At 38.5% G+C, this 16,324-nt stretch overlaps 1 protein-coding gene across 3 annotated transcripts; it reads right to left on the reverse strand.

Annotated features, from left to right (window-relative positions):
- Positions 1-748: 748 nt before the first annotated feature.
- Positions 749-16,052, reverse strand: LOC127444390 (NACHT, LRR and PYD domains-containing protein 3-like). Of its 3 annotated transcripts, none has more exons than XM_051703726.1 (11): positions 15,899-16,052; positions 14,751-14,984; positions 13,866-13,922; positions 11,865-13,785; positions 4,973-5,227; positions 4,408-4,581; positions 4,126-4,293; positions 3,873-4,037; positions 3,596-3,769; positions 1,903-1,949; positions 749-1,809 (listed from the first exon to the last, which is right to left on the reverse strand). In XM_051703726.1, exons 2-11 carry the CDS (start codon positions 14,902-14,904, stop codon positions 1,205-1,207), a joined length of 3,720 nt encoding a protein of 1,239 aa, XP_051559686.1. In that variant the 5' UTR covers positions 14,905-14,984; positions 15,899-16,052; the 3' UTR covers positions 749-1,204. The 3 variants fall into 3 exon arrangements, with proteins under 3 accessions (XP_051559686.1, XP_051559688.1, XP_051559687.1); XM_051703728.1 differs by lacking the exon at positions 15,899-16,052 and adding an exon at positions 15,713-15,892; XM_051703727.1 differs by lacking the exon at positions 15,899-16,052 and adding an exon at positions 15,666-15,892.
- Between the last annotated feature and the right edge of the window lie 272 nt (positions 16,053-16,324).

The following is a 16,324-nucleotide window of genomic DNA, read 5'->3' on the forward strand; positions in this document are numbered from 1 at the left end:
GTCTTTTGACAGTTGTTTTCTGCTCCCCATGGCTCAGTACCCAGCCTGCTCATTGCATCCACGTGAGAGCTAACAAACTCATTATTTATACACAGACACTAATTGCAATTTAAAAAGCCACAGGTGTGGGAAATTAACCTTTAATTGCCATTTAAACCTGTGTGTGTCACCTTGTGTGTCTATAACAAGGCCAAACATTCAAGGGTATGTAAACTTTTGATCAGGGCCATTTGGGTGATTTCTGTTATCATTATGATTTAAAAAGGAGCCAAACAACTATGTGATAATAAATGGCTTCAAATGGTCACTATCCTTAAATAAAATAATAAAAATAAAAATTTTTGTATGATCAGTCATATTTTCAAAATCAATGCCAAAATTTCACAATTTCTGCCAGGGTATGCACAATTTTGAGCACAACTGTATATATATAGATATAAATTTTGTGTGTGTGTGTGTCTATAATCATGTGTGACCACTGGGGTGTTGTTGAGGGTCGGAGTGGGGTTGGGGAGGGGGGATAGTGGGGGTAAAATATTGTTTCTGTTTATATATGTTTTGCTTTTCTTTGTTTAATATATGAATCAACAGACAGTCAGTCGTTTTTTTTGGAGACTGGTTTGTAGGTCTAATTCATGCGAGTAGTGCATGACTCTTGTTACATGTAAGCTGATTTGTCTAGGATTAAATAACAGCATGGGAGAAAGGTTTGCTGTAAAAAAAAAAAAAAAAAAAAAATTGTTTAAAGTTGTATGTGAGATCTTTAATATAAAATAGCCAAAAATATACAGAGCATAACTGCAACCATAACAGATGCATTTCAGTACCGAGGGTTAATGACCATTGGAAATGAGACTGGAGAGTTAAAGCTGCATTCAAATGTGATGTTACATGTAAAAAACAAAACACCAGGTAATTTTAAGAACGTTGCGAAGTTATATGTAATGTCAACAAAATGAATTTGAGATTACATTGCTCTACATAATCTTTGTTTTTCAGCAAGAAAAAATGCATTTGATCTTGCTCAAATGTAATCGACTGAATGCAAAGAATTAAGAAATTTTCCTCTACGGCATGTTTCTCTCAGAATTAATCATACGATTTTCAAGTGTGGTGATTTGGATTCAGCAGCTCTTCAATTTTCAGCACTGCTGTTCTACTGGGTCTAATTTACCACACTTGTACTACAGTTAAATAACTGAACTTATACTGTGTAAGGGTAGCCAAGTACATCCATAGCATTTGGTATCATCATTATCTGTGTCTGTACAACAGAACTTGGCACTAGTGTGTGTATGATCACAGACGGAGGGTGAGTTTCCTCATATGCCACATTGAACATGAAAAAGGGAGACACCGGCTCAGAGAATGTAGTGTGAAGTGTGTGAAGATGACTTGAGCCATGAGAGAAGATGCTGTAGAAGGAGAGAGTTCCTTCTCCACAGTCCAGAAGCACTCCTATTGTCTTGGTCTTGGGCATTTTACTGACTGAGATGGATTGTGTACGGAACTTGTCCTCTTGAGTTGCACAGTATATGTCTTTGGTGCAAAAAAGTTTAAGAATCTTTCTGGCAAAACTTTTTCGTTGTTTGAATTTCACTCCAATAGTTACCAAACCATTCCAGTCAACCTGCCAGTAAAAACGACCTTCTGATAACTCTTCCTGGCAGGATGCTTCAACCCAGGAGGCTGGTTCCTCATCTTCACCAAAGAATGGGAAGTAGATCTTTGGTAATCCAATCACTCCTTTTCTGTCTGGGGACAGAGCCAGATCAGGGTGTGTGGTCCACATGTTGAGCTCTTGGTAGTCTGCAAGAGAAAACACACACAGACACACACAAAATCATGCACAATACAGGCAAGCAATGCGTTAAATGTGATAATGAGCAGATAATTCCTCACATTTCCAAAAACCTCGTCTTATTCGAGAAGGTCCACCATGATCCAGTCTGAAGAAAAGGGAGATTTACAAAATGAGATGAGACAGATCACAAGAAATGATTCCAAACGGTCTCTTAAAATAATAAGAAATGCCACACTATTTAACCAATACCACATCTATTCATTTCCACAACTATTATGAGGTAGATTTTCTTGGTCGTAGCACACAGATGGTGGTTTCACAAAAAGCAGAAATACTTCAAATATTGTACACCCATAAAATATTTCAGTCTATTTTTAAGATTTATGCATTTCAAATGTTTAAAAAAATTCCATCAAACTGAATTGGGTACTCTAACAAAATTTAAGTAATAAAATAAATATATAAAAGTTGTATTCATTAAATCTTAAAAATAGACTGAAATATTTTGCAATTATCAGGGTGCAAGCATATTTTCTTAAGTTGTAGCATCTCTTACATCGGAAATCGATAAAATTTGGCATATGACCTCAGAATAGGTGGTGGACGATATGACCAAAATCTTATATCACTACACGAATAATTTTATATCATGATGTAGTCAAAAATAAATAAATAGGAAAATCAATAAAAATGGGTTAATATATTAAATAACCGTATTTTTCTTCCTATTTTTGGTTAATCCATTCAGTGAATTAAATACTTCCAAATACTTCCTCTTATATAATTTTATCTTTATTTGGAACTTGACAATAGTCCAAGTAAAAAAAAAAAAAACGTAGTTTTAAGTAATTCTTACCATTATGCTAAATTTCACATTATGCCACATTTCAGTCTGACATGTTGTTGACCAACATTATTATTATTATTATTATTATAAACATTCCTCAAGAAACTCAAGATCTTTCCAAAGCAATGAAACTAATGCATAAGTAATAATGCATAACAAAAATAAACACTTCTTATGTAAAAACTTATTGCAGAAAATAAATATTAAATAAATATAAATACATCTTGCAAAAAAAACTATGACCAAATTAATCTGGAGTGCATCTTTTGGCTTTCATAAAAAAGATTTGCAGGCTTCATTTTGAGCTGTTAAAACAGACTTCTTGTATTACGAGTGATTATCATTGTGCAACACAGTTTGCAGATTTTTCTGCTCTGTGTCAAAGCAATGGACTATGGTTCAAAAGATTTGTTGTTTGAATTACGCAAAAAAAAACAGTTATAAATGTTATCTCTGTTCACCTTTAAGTCTTCCTGTTGTGCTTACTAGAACATATGCCATACTTCGCTTAGCTGTAACAACAACACTTTCTAAGCAATTGCTTTGTACTCTCAACTTGGTGTTTCTCTTTGGTCTCATTTAGCCTTGTCAATTGTGTGGTGCAGTGGATAAACCTTTAGATTAAGGTTAAAAAGTTTGGATGTTCGAATGCTGCCTCAACTAGTCTTACCATTGTACCCCTGTTGTACTGGAGCTCTTTGCACTGTGCTTAGTGAATGCCAGTTGGGCTTGGCCTTGATCATTGCTGCTTGCAGCTATATTTTTGTTTGTAGTTTGAAAACAATCAAAACAATTGACACTTGTGAGTTTGAAAATGCATATACAAGTGTTTATGAAGCTTCATGAACAATTTATGTTTGAAATCATAAAAGGAGGCCAAACACGAGGACTGAAGTTTTTGCAATAATGGAAATATTGGGGTGAATAGCATTTTAGAACTTTACTTTAGAATCTCCAGACTGCAGTTTGGATCGTTGAGTCTGTCAGAGAGCAGTTTGACTCCTAATTCTCCTGGGTGATTGTAGCTTAAATCCAGCTCTATCAGGTGTGAAGGGTTTGAAATCAGAGCTGAAGCCACATAACAACAGCCATCCTCTGTCACCCTACAGCCAGATAGCCTACAAACCAGACAGTGGGACTGTGATATCATAATAGGAAAATTAAACAAAACAAGTACTGTAGCTTTTACTAATTACCAAAATCAATGTTGTGTTTTCTTACCTCAGACATTTAATAATAGAGTTTTGCAAACCAGCAGAGAGCAGCTTCACTCCTGAATCCTGCAGGTCATTGTTACTCAGGTCCAGCTCTCTCAGGACAGAGAAAGAGCTCAATGCCACTGCCAGGTAAAGACATGAGGTTCCTGAGAGTGCACATTCTCGGAGCCTGAAAATGATGGAAGGATGAGAAGTGAGCAAATGGAGAAAGAGACAAAATTATTCTTTGCCATGATCCTCATTTTACTCTCAACTACCTCAGTATGTTCAACTGACAGTGAGGACTCATCAGTCCAGCTGAGAGCAGCTTCACTCCTTGATCTCCTAACGAGCTTTTCGTCAGATCCAGCTTGGTCAGAAACGAGTCTCTTAGAGCTGAAGCCAACATGATGCAAGAATCCATACTAACCTGGCAGCCAGATAGGCTGAATCAGGACAAAAGCATAGCTATTATTAATACTCCTTCAAGGTTTTTAGAACTGTTGTAAAAATTATTGTTAAATGCATCTGTAACTTAAGCTCGAATGAAACAACTTCACCTGAATTTCATCAGCTCACAATTAGGACACAAGATCCCCTGACAGACTCGTTCAACTGCAACTGGAGTGAAGTTATTGTAGCCGAGATTAAGCTCCATCAGTCTCGATTCAGACAGCTCAAGGGCCAAAGCCAGAACATCAGCACAATCATCTTTGAGACTGCACGCAAAGACTCTGATAAGAAAAAGTTACAGAAGAAATCATCTTTATTTTTACTTCTACAGAATTTATATTTTTGGTTAAGAAATTAAGGGGAAAGTTTATCCCAAAATGAAATCTCTGTCATCATTTACTCAAATTCATGACTTTTCGATCTGTTTATGACATAAAGCTTTTCTATGGCTTCAGAAGACTACTTTTATGAAATTGATTTATGGCTTTTTTTTTTTTTTTTTTAGTTTGACAGCCCCTGATCACTGGACGTATGGAAAACAGCAGCATGAACATTCTGCCTCACATCTCCTATTGTGTTCCATGGAAGAAAGTCATACAGGTTTGGAGCAACATGAGGGTGAGTAAATTATGACATAATTTTCATTTTTAGTTGCTACATTTGAAGTGCTACCTCAAGGTATGAGGTTGAATGTGAGGGCCCAACAGAGCAGCACGCAGAAGAAAAGCCCCTGTTTTCTCCAGTTTAGTGTGACTGAAGTTCAAAGTCTGCAGTCTGCAAAAGGAACTCTCCAGTCCAGGAAGGAGAGGTGATAGGTCACTCAGACACTGCCAGCTGACATCCAGTTCTTGCAAGACTGAGTTAGATGTTAGAAGCGCAGAGGCTATTGTCTCATAGCAATTCTTGTTAAGAATGCACGCTGATAATCTGTAAATTTAAGAAGCGATAGCATAACTTTCTGGATTTTCTACATAAGAAAAAACAATTTTTGTGTGTGCGTGAGTGAACATGTGACTTAAATGATCCCATCAACTACAATCTTCATCAAACAACAACTGTGACTACAAATGTAAAAGTAACTCTTTTATAAAGTACATGGCCAAAAGTACGTGGACACTCCCTTCTTATTACCAGGGAGTGTTGTTTAAGCTATGATAACACTGTAGGTCCCAAAGCTACCAGCTACTCATAACTTAAGGTAGTTAAACTATAACAGTGAAGCTTCTCTTTTTAAAAAAGTAATTAGCATTGAAGCTATTTAAACATGAAAATATTTTTTAGAGAGATAACAGTTTATGTGAGTGTGTTTGATTACTCCCTCGACTCAACTGCTGCATTCACAATATTATGTGACAAATGTAGTGTTTGGTGACTCTACAGCTCTATTTGTTAGAAAATGTATCTTGTTACGGGAAAAACGACACTATTGTGAAAATAGCCGAACTACTGTCACGCTGCTGAAAAATTTAGTTTAGTTTGTAGCTTTGCTACTTTTAGTTGACTAACACCTCTTTTACCAGGCCCTTTAATTCCAGTGTAGACAAATATTAATGCTTTATAAAAACCATGACACTCTAGAGAAACTTTTTGTCAATGGTTTGTGAAGACCTGATGTTGTGAGTCTGGTGAGGAAGAACTTGAGTATCCTGCACAAAGCACAGAGCTGAACCAGAGCCATTCTAAAGGGGAGTTTACAAGGTTAGCATCAAAACGCATAAAGTGGCAGTACACTGGTGAGGAGAAAAGAGGCTGTTTTTTTAATGGATGTCTATGGAGGAGATTCTTCAGCATGCTGAATAAACTGCTTTTGTGAGGAAACAGCTCACCACTTATTGAATTGACCGCCTATCCACTAATCTTCAACATGTTTTACACTAAACAATCCTTTTGAGATTAACTATGTGTGGAGATTACTACGATAAAATTGCTGTTTTATAAGAGATGTCGGAGTAGAAAATGAAGCGATAGGTAGGACTCCTTTATGGCATTAACATCAGCCTACAGAGATTCTTCCTGTATCCAGCTAGCAGGACTTGCATCAATTAATTAATGTGTTTAGTTTTAAAATATGATACATTTAGTACAATACTGTATATTATCTAATTAAAACGAAAATAAATTGATATATGTCTGTTTTTTTCCTTTGGCTTTTAGGATTCAACAATTAAATTAGACTTAAATAAATTGTAATGATTAATATATGTAATTATATTATTGTATTGACTATTATGACTGCTGTGTGTGCCCAATGATGCTGATATATGTATTTTTAAATAGATTAAGACTCTCATGCCGAAATCGCAGCAGAAAAAGTGCACTCTTTTTCCCGTTCACTGAAATCACTGACTTACATTCCCAAAATACGTTAACTAACATGCAGTGCATTCAGAAAGTATTTAGACCCCTTCATTTTTTTCACATTTTATGTTACAGCCTTATGCTAAAAATGCTTTATATATTTTCACATCAATCTACACTCCATACCCCACAATGACAAAGTAAAAAACTGATTTTTGATAACTTTGCAAATGAATTAAAAATAAAAAAATAAAATATCACATTGACATAAGAATTCAGACCTTTTGCTATGACACTTGAAATTTATCTCAGGTGCATCCTATTTCTCTGGATCATCTTTGAGATGTTTCTACACTTTGATTGGAGTACACCTGTGGCAAATTCAATGAATTGGACATGATTTGGAAAGGCACATGCCTGTCTATATAAGGTCTCACAGTTGAAAATGCATATCAGAGAAAAAACCATGAGTTTTTTTCAAAAGACCTCAGAGCTCAAAGACAGGATTGTGTTGAGGCACAGATCTGGGGAAGGCTACAAAAACATTTCGGCTGCATTGAAGGTTCCCAAGAGCACAGTGGCCTCCATAATTCTTAAATGGAAGAAGTTTGGAACAACCAGGACTCTTTCTAGAGCTGGCCACCCAGCCAAACTGAGCAATCTGGGGAGAAGGGCCTTGGTAAGAGAGGTGACCAAGAACCCGATGGTCACTCTGGTTGAGCTCCAGAGATCATGTGTGGAGATGGGAGAAACTTGCAGAAGGACAACCATCACTGCAACTCTCCACTGATCTGGGCTGAGTGGCCAGACGGAAGCCTCTCCTCAGTGCAAGACACATAAAAAAAGCACCTAAAGGACTCTCAGACTGTGAGAAATAAGATTCTCTGTTCTGATGAAACAAAGATTGAACTGTTTGGCCTCAATTACAATCATCATGTCTGTAAGAAACCAGGCACCACTCATCACCAGTGCGATACCATCCCAACATTGAAGCATGGTGGTGGTAGCATAATGCTGTGGGGGTGTTTTTCAGTGGCAGGGACTGGGGGACTGCTCATGGTTGAAGGAAAGCTGAACTCAGCAAAATACAGAGATTTCCTTAATGGAAACCTGGTCCAGAGCGCTCAGGACCTCAGACTGGGCCGAAGGTTCAACTTCCAACAGGACAATAACCCTAAGCACACAGCCAAGACAATGCAAGAGTGGTTTAGGGACAACTCTGTGAATGTCCTTGAGTGGCCCAGCCAGAGCCCGAACTTGAACCCAAACGAACATCTCTGGAGAGACCTGAAAATGGCTGTCCACCGATGGTCCCCATCCAACCTGACAGAGCTTGAGAGGATCTGCAGAGAAGAATGGCAGAAAATCCCCAAATCCAGGTGTAAAAAGCTTGTAGCTGTAATCGCTGCCAAAGGTGCTTCAACTAAGTACTGAGTTACGGGTCTGAATACTTATGTCAATGTTATATTTCAGTTTTTTCTTTTTAATAAATTTGCATTGTTATAAAAAAATCTGCTTTGTCATTTTGGCGTGTGGAGTGTAGATTGATATGATAAAAATAAATAAATAAATAAATAAATAAAGCATTTTAGCATAAGGCTGCAACGTAACAAATGTGAAAAAAATTAAGGGGTCTGAATACTTTCTGAATGCACTGTACAGTGCATCCAGAAAGTATTCACAGTGCTTCACTTTTTCTACATTTTGTTATGTTACAGCTTTATTCCAAAATGGATTAAATTCATTATTTTCCTCAAAATTCTACAAACAATACCCCATAATGACAAAGTGAAAGAAGTTTGTTTGAAATCTTTGCAAATGAGGAAAAAAAAAAAAATAAAAAAAAATAAAAATCACATGTACATAAGTATTCACAGCCTTTGTCATGACACTCAAAATTGAGCTCAGGTGCATCCTCTTTCCACTGATTATCCTTGAGATGTTTCTACAACTTGATTGGAGTCCACCTGTGGTAAATTCAGTTGATTGGACTTGATTTGGAAAGGCACACACCTGTCTATATAAGGTCCCACAGTTAACAGTGCATGTCAGAGCACAAACCAAGCCATGAAGTCCAAGGAATTGTCTGTAGACCTCCGAGACAGGACTGTATCGAGGCACAGATCTGGGGAAGGGTACAGAAAAATTTCTGCAGCATTGAAGGTCCCAATGAGCACAGTGGCCTCCATCATCCGTAAATGGAAGAAGTTTGGAACCACCAGGACTCTTCCTAGAGCTGGCCGCTTGGCCAAACTGAGTGATCGGGGGAGAAGGGCCTTAGTCAGGGAGGTGACCAAGAACCCGATGGTCACTCTGACAGAGCTCCAGCATTTCTCTGTGGAGAGAGGAGAACCTTCCAGAAGAACAACCATCTCTGCAGCACTCCACCAATCTGGCCTGTATGGTAGAGTGGCCAGACGGAAGCCACTCCTCAGTAAAAGGCACATGACAGCCTGCCTGGAGTTTGCCAAAAGGCACCTGAAGGACTCTCAGACCATGAGAAACAAAGATTGAACTCTTTGGCCTGAATGGCAAGCATCATGTCTGGAGGGAACCAGGCACCGCTCATCACCTGGCCAATACCATCCCTACAGTGAAGCATGGTGGTGGCAGCATCATGCTGTGGGGATGTTTTTCAGCGGCAGAAACGGGAGACTAGTCTGGATCAAGGGAAAGATGAATGCAGCAATGTACAGAGACATCCTTGATGAAAACCTGCTCCAGAGCGCTCTGGACCTCAGACTGGGGCGAAGGTTCATCTTCCAACAAGACAATGACCCTAAGCACACAGCCAAGATAACAAAGAAGTGGTACGGGACAACTCTGTGAATGTCCTTGAGTGGCCCAGCCAGAGCCCAGACTTGAACCCGATTGAACATCTCTGGAGAGATCTGAAAATGGCTGTGCACCGACGCTCACCATCCAACCTGATGGAGCTTGAGAGGTCCTGCAAAGAAGAATTGGAGAAACTGCCCAAAACTAGGTGTGCCAAGCTTGTAGCATCATACTCAAAAAGACTTGAGGCTTTAATTGGTGCCAAAGGTGCTTCAACAAAGTATTGAGCAAAGGCTGTGAATACTTATGTACATGTGATTTTTATATATATTTATATATATATATATATATATTTTTTAATAAATTTGCAAAGATTTCAAACAAACTTCTTTCACATTGTCATTATGGGATATTGTTTGTAGAATTTTGAGGAAAATAATGAATTTAATCCATTTTGGAATAAGGCTGTAACATAACAAAATGTGGAAAAAGTGAATCACTCTGAATACCTTCCGGATGCACTGTAGATATACCTCAAAATCTACCACACAAAAAAGTGCAACGAAAACTGTAAAAAAAAAACTGTCATAAAACTCTGAACGTGGTCCATTGACTTCAGCCATTATATGATTGGGCCAGAGAAGACACGCATGATCCAAGTTAACCGTTACGCTCACTACAATAGTAAAAGCGCGGAGGTTGATATCTCTGTATAGAATATCTCTGGCTGAACACCTTTTAGATGAATCAGAAGCCCATCATAACCCAACATCACTGTCTGACCTCACTGATAAGAGCAAATAAAAAGGCACTCAAAATTAGACATGTACTGACAGCAATTTTTAAAGACCAATACAAGTACCAAGTACCTAGTTTTAGGTACCGGCCATACCGAGTACAGATACAAGTAGTTTAGTGTTTGTATACATATGCAATACTATTTGTACTTGATAACTTGATCTAGCCAATATTAGTGTTTTCAGTCATTAAAAAAAAATGACAATTTAGGACCATTTTACCAGGGTGTAGCTTACCTTTAAAAGTAACCCAGCTAACACGTACAATACGTTATTCATGCTTTAACAGTGTTATTTTATGCATATTGTTCTGGACATTCACAGAGAGGGCAATCCAGCCTTAGTATTAATTGATTGTTCTGGGTTTGTTTAGTTGAGCCTGATAGAGTTTGACATGCTTTTGATTGCTTTATCCTGTGTTGTAGTTGGGCTAAGTAAAAGTGACAGACACTAATATACCATTTTCAAGTGTCTTTTTTACATGTAACACAAATACGGTGTTTAGGACACCGATGACCGTCCAACACGAGTCTAAAAAAAGTGCTCTCTTGCTCTCCCTCAAACACAATCGTTCAGAGAGAGAGAAGCATCAAATATGATGTGAAGATGAATGAAACTCATGCTACTTTCAAATGGTTTTCTTTCATTCCTTGCAGTTTTTATCTGTCAAAATGACGGAAAACATTTGGAGTATCCATTAAAAAAAATCATGGATGACTAACAAGTCTTGAGAAAGCAATCTCTCGCTCACACACACACGCAAGTGTGTATGCAGAGAGAGAGTGCCTGTGCACATGAGAGAGGCTGCATACTGTACATATATCAGGTAAAGATAGATAAAATAAAACTGATATTCTAGATATAAATGGTTTAAACACCAAAATGTTTCTTATGATTTCAAACTGGTCTTAGGAGTGCCATCCACAGCATGAGCAACCATGGCATTTATGATAATGTGCATCTCTACAATGGAAGTGGAAGACCAATCCGTTTCAAAAGTATAGCCACAAGATGTAAACAATATGAGTTTTAACATAATTTTAGTGTGATAAAATCGCTTGCTCACCTTTTCTGTGTAAAGTTACGTATATCCAATTTAACAACTTCATTGCCATATGCTGTCGATTGAGCATAACCAAAGACTTTTTAGCCTGGGACAGAGCACTTGTTTTAAAATGAATGGGAGAAATTGGAATGGCGGATTGTCTTACAGGTAAAAGCGCAAATCACCTTTCAAATACAGAAATTGCCTCTCAGTTAACTCGAGAATGTGCATGCCTGAAAAATAGTGTTTTTTAAGCATGATCTGAGCTAAAGAAGCACACTTTATAATACCATTGTTGTCAGATTTTACTGCTGATTCTGCTGAAATATTCTTTGGTCGTAATCTTGATCAACCGCTTTACAGATTTCAGTCTTTCCCCATTCAAGTAGATAGGAGCTGTTGTTGTATACACAGAAAATAGCTGCCTGGTAGCGTTCAAAAGATGACCGCTGAGTGGACTGAGTTGCTTTGAAAGGGACTTTGGCTTAACTTGTATTGAACATGGAATATTCCTTTAAATGCACAACAAGCACACGTGTATGGTTTTTGAATGTCCACATACTTTTGTCCAGGTAGTATATGTCGGTTATCAAGAGAAACTGAGAAAATAACCCAAAAGTATATACTACTCACAGTGAACAGTACTTACTTGGCATTTCTGCAGTTGATCACAGCTGGTACTAGCCTCAATCGACCTTCCTCCGATGTGTTGTATTTGCTAAGGTCCAGCTCATCCAGAACCTCCTCTGACATCTGTATTATGTAGGCCAGAGTGGAGCATTGCCCAACTGTCAGCTTCTGTCTCATTTGTTGCTCAGAGTTGTTAAATCTTTGAATCTCCTCTATCATGGACTGATCGCCTAGCTCCAACAGACAGAAAAGTAGGTTTATGCAACGTTCTGCAGATGGAGCTCTCCGGTTGTTGTCGTCTCTGAGCTTGGTCTTGATGTAGAGTATTGTCTTTTGAATATCGTCCAGAACACTGTTCTCTGTCAGTTGAAAGCACCTCAGCAACATCTGACAGTGGTCAGAGGAGAGACCAAGAAGGAACCGCAGAAAAAGATCCAGATGTCCACGTGGGCTCTCCAAAGCTAAATCGATGGCGCATCTCTGGAAGTCATGCAAGGTTTCCTCTTTCACAGAAGCTCTGTTTGGGTCATCATCTGCAAAGCCATCATACTCGTGATCGTATTCATCATCACTGTAATCATAATAAACAGCCAATCTTCTAGCTTCTAGCTTTTTTCGGAGGGGCTCCAGCAGATTGTCTTTCTCCACAACAAATGAGCAGAACACGTAGAGAGCTGCAAGATACTCTTGAAAGCTGAAGTGCACAAAGCTGTATTTGCTCACTGTAAACATCGGATCTTCCTCTTTGAGTATATGTGTGCAAATCCCTGGCCACTCTGATGTCTCGTTCACATCAATGCCAAACTTTCTCAGCTCCTTCTCAGAAAACACAAGAACACCCTCCTTCAGCTTTTCAAAAGAAAGATGGCCGAGTTTAAGAACGATCTCTACATCTGAGTCGGACAGTTTCCGTGCATCCATTTGTCTGATTCCAAAGTATTTTCTCTTGTTTTCATTGATCTGGATAAGAAGGAAGCGGGTGTACATTTCAGTCAGAGATGAGGAGATTTGTTCATTTCCGTTTTTCAGCATTTTCTCCAAAACTGTTGCTGTTATCCAACAGAAGACTGGTATGTGGCACATGATGTGGAGGCTTCTTGCTTTTCTAATGTGTGAGATGATTCTGCTGGCTTGATGCTCATCACTGATTCTCTTCCTGAAATATTCCTCCTTCTGAGGGTCAGTGAATCCACGTATTTCTGTCACACGATCCAGGAACTCTGGTGGAATCTTGTCTTCAGCAGCTGGTCGAGAGGTGATCCACAACAGAGCAGATGGAAGAAGATTTCCTTTTATGAGATTGATGATCAGGTCGTCCACCTTTGCTTTTTTAGTCACATCAGAGACTCTTCTTTCTGTGTCAAAATACATGTTGAGCTGACTTTCATCCAGACCATCAAATATAAATACAACTTTACCTTTCTCATAAATCTCCACACTTTCCATCTGTTTTAAATCATGGTGGAAGTCCAGCAGAAGTTTGTGAAGACTGTACTGCTCATCTTTAATCAAGTTCAGCTCTCGAAATGGAAGCACAAACATGAAATCTACATCCTGATTGGCTTTTCCCTCGGCCCAGTCCAGAATAAACTTCTGCACAGAGACTGTTTTTCCAATTCCAGCTATGCCTTTAGTAAGAACAGTCTTTATTTGGTCTTTTCTCTTCCCCTCACATCCTGGTTCAGGTAAGGGTTTAAAGATGTCATTGCAGTAGATTGGAGTGTCTTTGTACAGTTGTGTCTTCATCACAGTATCAATCTGCCAAACCTCATGTTCTTCATTCACCCCTACACTCTCTCCTTCTATGATGTAAAGTTCTGTGTAAATCCTGTTCAAGAGAGTCTGGTTTCCCCTTTTCGCAAGTCCTTCAAAGATTCTCTCAAACTTCCCCTTGAAACTGAATTTCAGTCTCTCACTGAGTTGCTGGATGTTGCTTTGTACTGAAAAACATAAACAAATAAAGGGTTATTTGGGTATGACCTAACTCAGGAGAACAGACTAATTTAACAAAAATACTAACCAGCATTAGTAGCCTTATCCTTAGATGAATCTGTACATTGGGCTTGCTCGTTGTTTGCTGGTAAGACACAAACACAAGCAGGTTAGATGACTAAACACTAGATTGTGAAGGTTTTTATGGATGACACGTTCAAATCACACAGTGAGTTGAGTGAATAAAGTGAAGTTTACAGTCATTCTAGTCATTCACTCATACTAAGTGGAGCGAGATGGCATTTCTCCACGATAGAATGTTTGATCGATATTCTAAGCATGGCCGGGTCTAAGGGGAGAATAGGGAGGGTCATTGCCCAATCCCCAGATTTCCCTTATGCCACCCAGAAACGTTTGACACCTCCCACCCTGGTTGGGCGGTGAAATGTGGGAACCTACTGCCCACCCTAATGGTCAAAATGCCTCCCCAGAGTTCTAATCCTAACACCAGCCCTGATTCGAAGTACTGTAGCGTTTCACGTGGCCACCTCTGGACGAAATTCAGAAATTCAGAGTTAGCTTCCTGTCCATTAATGGGTTTTGAAAGGCAGCCAGTTTGAACTGAATTGGCCACGTCTCAGGATATCAAATGTGAATGATAGGAAGAATTACAGTAATTGACTTCAAAGAAATTCAACAGGCTGTTTGTTCATCTGCAAGACGTTTATAAAACATTTCCTGTTGCCTCTCGGATGTCAAAAATACATAAATGTGATCTTGTTAAGATGTTTAGCAGATGTTAATTCAAATTCGATGCTTTCTACATGAAACGCTCTTAAACAGACCTCTTGGAGATGTACGTGTGCTATCTGGGTGGTAGCCACTCCTGTTTTGCATGCTAGATTATCTTTAGGAGCGTTACGTTCTTGTTTTTCTAGAGAATAAAATTAAGACAACACCAAAAACTCCTCACCTGAAGCATGCACATGTGTTGCAATGTTGAAGTTCACTGATCCTGTCACATGGCAACCAATTATTTGAGGTACGTTGGCGACGCCTCCACTATGGGCGACTATGGATGACTGGTTAGATACAGAATCACACAGCCGGTCAGGATGATCAGCCATAATGCAGTTGTGAGTTTAGTTCCAGCCACAGACTTTGAGACAGAATTACGTAGTTTCTCTTTCAGTCTTCATTGCAGCACCTGGAGGAGTTTAAGAGAACACTGTCTGCATGGATACTTTTAACTATAAAAAATATAGAGAGGAAACCAGCCCGTTATAGCACACGTACATCACCCAGACATCTATTTGATGTATGTTACATCTGCAAGATGTATTTTTTTCCTTTGCTCATCTGTAATACGTCAATCAGACCTTCAGCAGATGTCTTTGAGATGTTTATGATTTAGAATGTTTGTAAATATGATCTTTTTAAGATGTTTAGCAGATGTTTATAAGATTGAGATGCTTTCCAACAGACATTTTGGAGATGTACGTGTGCTCTCTGGGACCGTATATGTTTGATATATACTGTATATATAAGAATCATATCTGCAATAATATAGCCTATAATTTATTTTAAATTGTCTAGCTTATACAGACACTATGTTAATAATTAATAGTTATTAACTAGTTCACCCAAAAATGAAAAAATCTTTACTATGACTTTTCTTCTGTGGAAAAAAGAAAAGAAAAAGAAAGACAGAACTTTGGATAAAAGTGTCTGCTACATGACTAAAAGTAGAATATTGGCCTCAGTCAGTAATCGAAATGAACCGTATTCGCTTTTACTAGCTACGTAACCATATATATGACATTTCAATGTAAAGTGCCATTAAAACTAAAGAATAAAATTCGGAATAGTAAAAATAACTTTAGCACACTTTCTAGACATGCACTTCCTTTTCTGAAGCGGAAAACAGTCACACACTTCGTTTCTGGTTCACTTGTTACTTCTGTTTTTTGCCTTATTTCTCCTCGTACCCTCAAAATCCCGACAAGTTTGTTCATATTTATGATTAAAGTTTGGAAAACAAACCGACAAAACGAAAGCTTTACTGTGTGATCACAGTAAGCTACTTTCACTTTATCCTGACAGACTCACTCGTCATCTTACCTTGAGACTGGAGACCACACCCAGAGATCCTCTGTTAGAGATAACCACCTCCGCGGCTCTATCAAGTGAGAGATAACCACAACCAGAGATTATATAATAGAGATAACCATCTCCGCGGCTCTATCATGAGCGTGCGTAACGGTCAACTACCGTATTACGACAGTAAGTCACCATTTGCGGACACCATACAAACGAAAGGGGAGACCCGTAAACTGACAACTACCTGTCGCAAAATTGTCAGTGACTCCTCTTAGAAAACATCAATTTTATCGTAGTAAACTCCACACATACTTCATTCGATTGGTTAAATCCAGAAGGATTGTTTAGTGTAAAACATGTTAAAGATGAGCGGAAAGGTGGTCAATTCATTAAGTGATGAGCTGTTTCCTCACAAAAGCAGTTTATTCAGCGTACTGAAGCATCTCC

The sequence above is a fragment of the Myxocyprinus asiaticus genome, chromosome 7, assembly GCF_019703515.2.
Source record: "Myxocyprinus asiaticus isolate MX2 ecotype Aquarium Trade chromosome 7, UBuf_Myxa_2, whole genome shotgun sequence".
Taxonomy (NCBI): domain Eukaryota; kingdom Metazoa; phylum Chordata; class Actinopteri; order Cypriniformes; family Catostomidae; genus Myxocyprinus; species Myxocyprinus asiaticus.